This window comes from Nicotiana tomentosiformis, chromosome 8, assembly GCF_000390325.3.
Source record: "Nicotiana tomentosiformis chromosome 8, ASM39032v3, whole genome shotgun sequence".
NCBI classification, from domain to species: domain Eukaryota; kingdom Viridiplantae; phylum Streptophyta; class Magnoliopsida; order Solanales; family Solanaceae; genus Nicotiana; species Nicotiana tomentosiformis.
In genome coordinates, this window is record NC_090819.1 from 15378428 (window position 1) to 15389750 (window position 11323).

An 11323-nucleotide genomic window follows, 5' to 3' on the forward strand; every position below is an offset into this window, starting at 1 on the left:
CAGGTTTGGCGCCCGTTTTTAGGTTTCTCTTCTGTCTCGGCAATGGCTGCAATGGCCTTCCGTGCCAGATCAAATTCCTCATCTTCACAGATCATTCCGATTACTGGCCCATTGGTGTGAGTAGGCAGAGAATTGTTCATCATATTAGGGGCCTCTTCATCCCTAAGCACTACTCCCTTGACATTGATGAGGTCTTCCACTGCTCTCTTAAGAGTCTAACAGTCTTCTGTATCATGTCTGACTGCTCCAGCGTGGTATTCAAATCTAGCATTAGCCTGGTGCGAATGGGACTCAGGGTTTGGCTGGTTCGGGGCTACTGGCCACAGTAGACCTAGCCTGACTAGCTTTTGGAACAAGATCGAGTATGATTCACCAACAAGGGTAATCCATCTCGGGAGGCTCTCTCTCTTCTTCTTCTTTTTTTTTGATTTTTTTTTCATATCTTGATTTTATTTTCTCTTATTGTTGTTTTTCGCTCTTTGTTTTTCTCTGTTATTTTTTGTCACTCTTTCTTTCTTTTTCACTCAATTTTTTTTGATTTTTTTTTTACTCAATTTGTTTATGGCTATGATCGAATCCGATGGGGATTGCCTACGTATCATGATGCCGCATGAATCAGATCATTACGTAGTTCAGGAGGATTGGGAATAGACAGACCCATTTTTTATTTTATTTTCTTTTTTTTATATATAAAGACTTTTAAATATATTTTTTGAGTTTTTTTTCTTTTTATGAAATTTTGAATTGTTTTTTTTAAAAAAAAAGGAATTCTAAAGAAGGAAGAAAATATTTTGGATTTTGATTTGAAGATTGTTTTTGTTCTTTTTTTTTTCGAATGAAAGGCTTCGGAAAAGAAGGAAACTATTTTTGGATTTAATTTCTTTTTGGATTTTCTAAGGAAAGAATTCTAGAAAGGGAATCAAGGAAAGGGAAACTATTTTTGAATTTTTTTTTTTGAAAATTGGGGCCGGAACCGATGAGGTTTGCCTACGTATCTCATATCCGGTGAGAATTAGACCCGCATAGTTCGGTGGATGAGAAATAAAATTGATAAACTAACTCTTTGTTTTTCATATACAATTAATCCGACAAAATCTCCTAGCAAAGAAAATATTTTCAATTTTTGTTTTTGATTTTTTTTTTTTGGTTTTCTTTTTGAATTGGTGAAAGAAAAACTTCTAAAGAAGAAAAAAGATTTTTTTTTGAATTTTGATTTTTTGAAAAAAAAAAAATCAAAAGAAAGAAAATATTTTTTTGGATTTTGGGTGAAAGACTTTTTTTTTTTAAAAAGGAAGAAAATATTTTTGGATTTTTGGTCTCAAAAAAAGAAATTTCTAAAGAAGCAATTAAAGAAAAATATCTTTTTGGTTTTTTTAAAAATTAGGGGCCGGAACCGATGAGGTTTGCTTACGTATCTCACATCCGGTGAGAATCAGATCCGCGTAGTTCGGTGAAAATTGACTATGTTCTTCTTCTTTTTTATATATGAAAATTAATCTTTAAAAATCATATGCACTAAACCACATCATTTTTTCTCTCTTCGTTCAACCGATATATGCTAAAGTCGGTCGACATGCAAGCCTCCCAAATAATGCAACAAGTAGCACATAACATGACATAATGGTCTCAACAAGATACCTGTCCTAAAACAGAACTCGACCCATGAGTCAAGCGCTGCTAAGTCAAATGCACATGATGCAAATAAAGCGTAGCCTACTAGGGATATTCATTGCTTGTGGCTTGTTCTTCTAAGTTTGTAAATCCTAAAGGAGATGGTATCTAGACCTGACTTACCCGAACGGACAACCCGAGCCGAGGAGCGTCAAGCATTACCAGTAGTAGAACAGCACTGGCTAGCTAACGGCTCTTCCGCCTAAATATGTGTGACTAAATCCTTCACCAGAAGCTGGTAGGCTAACTGGCTTTATCTCAAGACAGAAATTTTGTGATGCTGGTAGGCAAACACAACATAACTAATTATCATAAGACTCAGTGGGATGCGAGAGAGGATACAATTTATATGTACAGTTCAACAATATCAAGACAGTAAAAAGTGGACAGGTAGCACATTAGTCCCAAATAAATCACAATATATACAAAAATTAATAAAGTCAAATAAAGTCAATGTACAAGCTCGAATTCTTGAAGTCCCCAACAGAGTCGCCAGAGCTGTCACACCCCTTTTATGCCCCCCCAAAATGATAATGTGTTTGGATTGTGGGTTAAAGAGTTTTTCCAATTAAAGTGACAATTTTTAAAATAGGGATTATTTTATTTACAGAGTCGCCACTTGGAATTGATTTTTTGCCGGTGTTCCAAGTCACCTTTTATTTGAATCCCTAGTCAAAGGAAGGTTTGACTCTTTTATTATTGGTCTGTGAAAACAAAGTCCGGATAAGGAATTCTGTTGACCGGGGAGAAGGTGTAAGGCATTCCCCGAATTCCGTGGTTCTAGCACGGTCACTTTATTGACTACAACTTGGCTTGAATTAATTTTGGACAAACTTTAATTTATTGATTTCCATATTTTTCTTTATCCGCTTTTATTGCTTGATTATTCGTAATTAAGGAATTATCTTGAAACGAGTCACGCGTACGTGTACCCGTTTTGTTCGGCGCATTAAAATTCATGCCACGCATGTGTGTACACAATTGATAACACTTTTATTATTAAAATTGTTCTGTCAAAGTTGCGTGAACGAATACCTTGCCTTTAACTTTGAAAATCGTAATTATGTCACGTGAATATATACATAATCACGATAATTAATTTATTACTGTGCGCCTAAAGCATACTAGAGATATTTATGAGTTATTTTCCTAAACTAGTTTGAGATTAAGACCTAGGGTTTATGGGGATCATTGTGGAAGAGGTAAGATTTGACTATTATAATTATGAAATAAATGGAGACAAAAAGGCCAAATCTTCTTAAATCCTATCAGCCCCAAACTACTCCAAATATAATCAAACATCTCTAAAAATTCAACTAGCTAATCAAATCTCATTTATGGCATACTATATGAACTAAAATAAATGTTAACTAAGCAACCTTTTAATTTTCACTAAGCAAACCTATGGCCCATCTTGATACACCATAAATCACAAGGCACAATACCAACTCAACTACTGTCTTTTTCGAATGTTCCCCATTTTACATGTATATAAATTAAACCAAAACTATATGCTTACAGAATAAGAAAAAGAAAAAGAATAAAACAAACAAAACAACCACAACCTATTTGATTAGAGCTTACTAGAAATCCCTTTATTCATTCATTTTTTTTTTCAGTGGTTATTTTACCTACAAAAGAAATTTAATAGTGCGATGAAATATGCAAATCAGTAACTTCCACCCATCAAGTAAGCACATGAATATAAATCTTAACTCATACAAATTCTAGTGATGTTCTTAGACAAACGTAGGCAACAAAGAAATTTAGTAAGCTAGCAAAGACATTTAAACAAAATAAAGCACTAAAAGATTAAACAAGAACATGATATTAAACCAAAATTGAATCAAAGAAGAAAGTGACCTCTGTTGAGCAGAGCTTTTCACTGTATTAATAAAGAGCCTCGAGTGTTGGGTTACAAGGAAGAAAACTAACCAAACTTGACAGTGGACTAGAGCATCAAATGAAACGGAACGGCGAACTTGCCTCTCTCGACTGAAACTCGCGTGTTTTAAATGGGTAACTGTTGCTGCGTTTTGGCAGCAATTTCAGCCATATTTTGGCTTGATTTTTATGGATGTTTCGTGGATTTTTCGGATGTTTTGGGGCTGGGATTCGGACTGATTTTTATTATTTTTTGGCTATTTTCGCAGCTGATTATTTGCTGGAAAAATAGGCTATTTTCAACTGCTTTTGGAGCTGTTTTGAGGGAGTTTTGGGGGTGAATTTTCAGCTCATTTTTGGGGGTGTTGAACTGGAGAAAAATGACTGTTTTGGGGTGTTATCGGCAGCTGTGGGTGGACTGGTTTTCAGCTCGTTTTTTGGGCTGTTTTCAGCTCGTTTTTGAGTTGTTTTGAGGGAGTTTTGGGGCTGGATTTGCAGCTCGTTTTCTTTGCTGGTTCCTCCCCTTTTTTTGTGTGTTATGTGTGTGTTTTATAGCTGAAAATGGGGTATGAGGTTTGTAATAAGAGACAAGCATGGGGGACAAGGAGTGGGGAACAATGGAGAGAGTAGGGAGCAAAGTGTGGGGGGACAATCATGGTGGATAAATGAAAGTGGAGTGGGGAACAAGCATGTGGGATAAGCATGGGGGACAAAGCATGGGGGACAAGTATGGGGGACAAGCATGAGGAACAAAGAAAAGTTGAGTGGGGACACGCCTGGGAAGCGGGAAATATTCAAGTACGGTCAAAAATTAGGTGCTTACACTTATCATTTATTGAAATCAAATACTACATTTGTTATTCAATTTTCTAGTCTTGATTATTTATTTCTTGACGTGAAAATTTGTTGTTACATGGGGGTTATCTCATCATTTTGTTCAAAAATAAATTAAAAGACTTAGAAAAAAAATACTCCTATGAAATTGCATCCAAATTGGAAATGAACTAGATAAACCTCCATCCAAATTTCATGGAGGATGGGTTTTAGAAAATATTACTTTGATCAAACACACCCTTATGAATCTTTGTAGAGGTGAAGCTAGATTAGAGAAACGAAGTTTAATCCAATTCGCTTCGTGAAAAATTATATTGTCTAAATTCGATTAAACTTAATCTTTTTTATTATATATAAGCAGTTAAATCGTCTTGACATGAGGAAAAAATCTAATAAAATAGCAAAACTACAAATTTTAGTTCTCTTATATAAATCTTGGCTCTTGCGCCACTGAATCTTCATTGATAAGTATTGTGTATTAATATGATTTTATTTTATTTTTGTGGTGAATTCTTTACATTTTACACCTCTAATGTGCACGCATATTTTGATTTTACACTCTATCCGCTTATCTATCCCGATTTATTCATTTCTTTGCAAATTTATACAAGCTAATCATAGTCAAAGAGAAAATTAGGTTTTTAACATCTTCTGCCTCATTGACTTGTTCCTGTAGCTGCCATGTTGTTGTCGATGTTGAACACCTAACTGAACTTAAAAGGCCTAAATTCTAGATCTGCCACTGATTAAAAATATTTGTCAAAGCTCGAACTATATCTGCTGTTATATTCAAAGATCATGAGTATTGTGCTTAGAAATCCCAACTTTTTAAAACATTGTACCAAGAAGCCTTGAGGAAATGTTGCATAGGGTGGAAAAAGAAAATGGAATCTCTGGTGATGATGTGCTTACTTGCCTGCCTCAATCGAATGTAGACATGAAATTTGGAATTTTCAAGAGTTTTGGGTTTTCGGGTTAGGATATTCTTACCATGTTGAAAAAACTCATCGATGAGAAGGATGTCCGGTGACTTGAGTATTGAAATCTCTATGAAATTTGTGGCGAAACATACTTATGTGTAAATAATGTACAAAGTAATATAGTACATATTACTATAGAACAATTCGATATATTAAGAAATGATGAGTAACAACCATTCAAACAAAATTATTAGAGTGTTTACAATTCAAACGACTGTTCCGAATCTTCTTCCAATTGCAATATTAATTTTTCAATTCCATGAGTAATTAGGACTACGAATAATTGGGTAAAATATATGACGGAGCATCTTTTGAAAAGTATTTAAAAAAATGATATCATTTTTGGTTTATTTTATATATAGCAGATTCATTTACAATACTAGCATATATTATAAAGATTATATGCACAATTAATGAGTAACACAAATTACGGGATCAATTTTATCCTTATTTATCTAAATTTAAGTTGATTGATTTAGCATTTAACACTCTCTCTATCTCCTAAATTTTTGTCCCTTAAATTAGCATTCAAATATTCTCTGAATATTTCAAATACTTTGAATATTTATATGAATGGTATAAATAAAATATGTCATGTATATTATTTATACATATATTATACCAGATATAATTATATACTATTATAATATCATATATATACTTATTCTATGCATATATTTAATTATCTACTATTTTTACATTACAACACAATCTATACAATGGCTGAAGGATTTACTATATTATGTATATTAATATACTAAAAAGTACCATTATAATCTATAAAGTATTTAATACCATCATTATACTATGTAAAAGTTGATGTTGATATATAACTAAAAATAAAACCTTATACTAACAGAATAAATCTCATATATAATTATATACTATACAAAAATTGATGTTGATATACAATTAAAATAAAACTTTATATCAACAGAATAAATCTCATATATAATTATATACTATTATAATATCATGTATATACTTATTCCATGTAATTGAAAATAAATCTCATGTAGTATTCATTCTTGGCGCTAATTTAGGAAGGCTTATATAAGGAAAGAATTGAAAAAAAACTGAACTGCTTTGGACCTTTTTTTAGGAATTGAATGCTCTGGTCTTGTTTTTAAGCGTGAATCTTGGTCCATATTTATAGTTTCCTGCTAAGGAATGTATTTATTAAGCTGCATGTTATGTAAAATACCTAGTGATGCTAGATATCTGAAAAATTTTCTTAAATATTGCCTACTTATGTTTTTTTTTTCCCCGAATAATTTATGCGTATGCTGAATGTTTAGGATACAAGTTAGGCATTTGGCCTTTTAACAAGTTTGCGTAAATCTTTTATCTTTATCCCCTGAACTAGAAGTAAAGCAAAATCGTCCCAATAACAGCAACTTCAGCTTAAACAGTTACTAACTTGTACAAAATAAAAACCACAGTTGTTTTCCCTGAACTATAAAATAAAAAATTAGAAATTCCCAGTTGCTTCCTTCTGGAATAATAAATCAGCCCGCCAACATGGACACATAAGCGCCTGTAGGTCAATGGATAGAGCGTCTGTTTCCTAAGCAGAAAGTCGTAAGTTCGACCCCTACCTGGCGCGTCAAATATTTGTTTTTTCAAGCGGATTTTGCGTACAAGCTATGTTTTCGAAGAAGCCCTACGAGACAATATATTTAGAAAATTAAATATACGAAAGAGTACAGAACAAGAAATGAGATGGTACTATACTAACACTAATACTATCGAACTAGTGAAGATAATGGAAAACACACGACTACCTACTAACTTTTTACCCTAATCTTCAACCTACACACCCTTCTATCCAGGGTCATGTCCTCGGTTAGCTCAAGTTGTGCCATGTCCCGCCTGATCACCTCTCCACAAAATTCTTTGGCCTACCTCTACCCCTCCTCTTACCCCCCAAGGCCAACCTCTCACACCTCCTGATTGGGGCATCTGTGTTTCTCCTTTTAACATGCCCGAATCATCTCAACCTCGCCCCACGCATCTTATCCTCCACAGAGTCCACTCCCACCTTGTCCCCAATAATTTTATTCCTAATTCTATCCAACCTAGTATGCCCACACATCCATCTCAACATCCTCATTTCAGCTACTTTCATCTGCTGGACATGGGAGTTCTTGACTGGCTAACACTCTGCCACATACAACATAGTCAGTCTAACCACTACCTTGTAGTACTTACCCTCAAGTCTCAACGCCACATTCTTATCGCATAAGACACCGGAAGCGAGCCTCCACTTCATCCACCCTGCTCCGATACAATGTATGACATCCTCATCAATCTTCCCATCCTTATGAATTATAGACCTCAGATACTTGAAACTCTCTCTTCTGGGAATGACTTGCGTGTCAAGCCTCAAATCCCCGTCCGCTTCCTCGGTAACACCGCTGAACTTATACTCCAAGTATTTTGTCTTGGTCCTGCTCAACTTGAAATCTTTAGACTCAAGAGTATGTCTCCAGACCTCCCGCCTCTCATTAACACTACCTTGCCTCTCATCAATCAGGACTATATCATCCGCAAATAACAAGCACCAAGGCCCCTCCCCTTGAATGTGTCGCGTCAATGCATCCATTGCCAAGGAAAACAACAACGGGCTAAGTGTTGATCCTTGATGCAACCCCATCGTAACCGGAAAGTATTCAGAGTCTCCTCCTGTTGTCCTAACCCGTGTCTTAGCGCCATCATACATGTCATGTATCACTCTAATATACGTTACATGCACTCCTTTAGCCTCCAAACATCTCCATAGAACCTCTCTCGGGACTTTGTCATAGGTTTTCTTTATGTCAATGAAAATCATATGCAAGTCCTTCTTCATCGCCCTATACTACTCCACCAATCTCCTCACAATGTGAATGGCTCAGTAGTCGACTGTCCCGGCATGAAACCAAACTGGTTCTCGAAAATGGACACACTCCCCCTCATCCTCTCTTCGATCACCCTCTCCCACACTTTCATCGTATGGCTTAACAACTTGATACCCCTATAATTATTGCAGTTTTGGATATCCCCCTTTTTCTTGTACAACGGAATCATCGTACTCCGCCTCCTCTCTTCAGGCATCTTCTTCATCTTAAAAATGACATTGAACAACCTAGAAAGCCATTCCAAGCCCGCCTTACCCACGCTCTTCCTAAATTCCACCGGGATCTCGTCCGGCCCGGTCGCTCTACCCCTACTCATCCTGCGCAATGGCCCCTACAACCTCCCCCACTCGTATGCATCTACAGTACCCAAAATCTCAATGACACTCCGAGTACTCCAACTCACCCAGCACAACGCTCCTATCTCCTTCTTCATTCAAGAGTTTATGGAAGTAAGACCGCCATCTCTGTTAGGGGTATTCATGGTTCGATTTGGGTCGGTTTTTCCCTAAAAAGAAACCAAACCAAGTAAGTCGATTTTTTAAATATTGGAATTAAACCAAACCAATTAAGTCAGTTTTTTATCGATTCGGTTTTTGTCGGTTTTTTCGATTATTTATCGGGTCTTTTCTTAAATATGAGACATACTACCAACACATATTCCGGCGACTACATTTTCAACGTAACACTATCAAATCAATTGCTCTTTGAGAAATCTATCATTTACTAAGATATATTAATGATAATTGAATCAAATAGTGATAAATAATTTAAGTACTCAATTAAAAATCGATTATTTTTAACATGAAATAAATTCTTGTACTTGCAAAAGAAAACTACTAATCAAACTAGATTGTAAATGCAAAGAATTAGATTAATATAATAGGATAGACTAAAAATACAAATGACTAATATGTGCCATAAAATTTTAGAAATTTCATATAAAAATATACATATATATATATGTGTGTGTGTGTGTGTGTGTGTGTGTGTGTGTAATAATAAATTTAAATAGTTTCTTTTATAGTTGGTTTGATTTGGGTTTTTTCGGTTATTTTTTGATTAAAACCAAAACCAAACCAAATTTGATCGGTTTTTAAAATTCAAAATCAAAACCAAACCAAACCTAAAAAGTATCATTTTTTTTGGTCGGTTTGGTTTGGTTTTTTGGGTTTTTATGAACACCCCTAATCTCTGCCTAACCTGTGCCCCTCCATCAAAACTCTACCCTCCTCGTCTTTTATGTACCTTACTTGGTCCAGATCCCGAGCCTTCATTGGTAATATTTATTGGTGAAGTTTTAGTAAAGAATATGTTAAATAATACTCTAAAAAGGTGAATCCAGAAGTAGGATTAATGATGCGCCAAAACGCATATATAGGTTTTATACTTTATAAAAGTGAAGAAGCAATTTTATAGGACTTCAAACGTCAAAATTCCAGGCACTATTAAGTGTCCAAGAGGTGGAAAAAATTGCCAGAGAGCTAAACGGATGGATAGATTAGATCACATTTGCAAATTAAAAAATTAGACAGATAAACTAGTCATGATCTAACCAGTCAGTTTATTTAAGTCAGAACCGATAGAATAATCAGTCATAATTAAACTTAAGGGTTAAAATGGGTCAACAAAATGTGACAGGCAGTAACATTTTACCCACTAATTACATAACTCAAAAACTGAAAACGAAGCACTAATGATGATTGGAATTCATGACATGTTGCTCACTTTAACTTAGAACTATTGCAGAATAAAAAAACTAGTTCAAGGCATGTCCCCTTCAGCTTGGAACTCCTCTTCATTAATCTCATACTTCACAAAGTTGTTGTAGTTGCTTAACTCTTTGTCAGCATAGGAGTTAACAAATTCTCTTGAATTTTCGTGTGGATCCCTGACATACTTGTAAGGGTAATTATTGTTGTTGTAGCAATCGCTATACCATTGTGGTATTGGTGGTTGTTTGTTGTTGTTGTTGTCGTAAGTACTGTCACCAGTATAGTACTGATTGTTGTCGTCGTCGTTGTCATAAGTATTGTCACCACTATAGTATTGGTTGTAGTTGTTATTTTTGTTATCGTTGACATTGCCATAAGTACTATCACCATTGTAATATTGGTTGTAGTTGTTATTGTTGTTGTTATCGTCGTTGTTGTTATTAAGATTGTCCCGAGGGACAGTAACGTAAGCGACAGGGTCGTAATTCTTGGGAAGGTACTTGCTATTAGGAAGGTTATTCATAGGGGTTGTGGTAAAAGGTGAAAGCTGACCTGATTCTTGACCATAAACACCATAGCCATTTTCATTCTCAGGAATGAAATTTGGTTCTTTCTCTTTGTTTGGAGTTACTTCCTTTGTCTCTTTTTCATGACCATTGTTGTTGGTGGAAATTTTGTTGAAGAATTGGCTGTCTCTTGCATGGATTTGCAACGAAGATAAGACAGTAAGGACGAGGAAGAGGGACAAATTATTGGCAAGAAATGCCATGGAAGATGGATAAGAGTAATAGAAAGAGAAAGAGATGATGTTAATTAAGTGTTGGTAACTTGTAACGTGCACTCTCTCTTTATATAGAACTCTTTGCCACTTTTAAGTATGTAAACATGGAATGCCAATAAATATTTTCTAAGTAATCTATTTACTTATAATAAAAGAAATTGAGTGTAATATGTCTATTCTTCCTGATAATTTTGAACTTTAATTTATTGATATAGAGAGTATTTTTTTATTTTTTATATATCAGTGTATTTTAACAACTTGTTGTAGCGCGTAATTTAGCTTGTTTTACCATCATATTTTATGAATGACTATGTAGTCTAATAACGTAAATATTCTTTATACTATTAATATATAAAAGTTAAACTATTTTTAATTTCTTGATACTACGTTCCTCTCTTTTGTTTTGGGTGTGTTTTGGATTTGGGGTGGATCTCATGGTCGGTCGTGCAAACGTTTTTATTCAATCATTAAAAAAAAATAAAAGAATTACTAATATTAAGTTTGACGTTCTCATTTTTTAGATAAAAAATACGGATTTCAATCTTTTATCCAAAGTTCAGA

The 11323-nt window shown here is 34.7% G+C and overlaps 1 protein-coding gene across 1 annotated transcript; it reads right to left on the reverse strand.

Annotated features, from left to right (window-relative positions):
• Nucleotides 1-10030: 10030 nt before the first annotated feature.
• On the reverse strand, nucleotides 10031-10750 carry LOC104090430 (protein E6-like). Its single transcript, XM_009595524.1, has one exon. The coding sequence runs from the start codon at nucleotides 10748-10750 to the stop codon at nucleotides 10031-10033; it is 720 nt and encodes a 239-aa protein (XP_009593819.1).
• Between the last annotated feature and the right edge of the window lie 573 nt (nucleotides 10751-11323).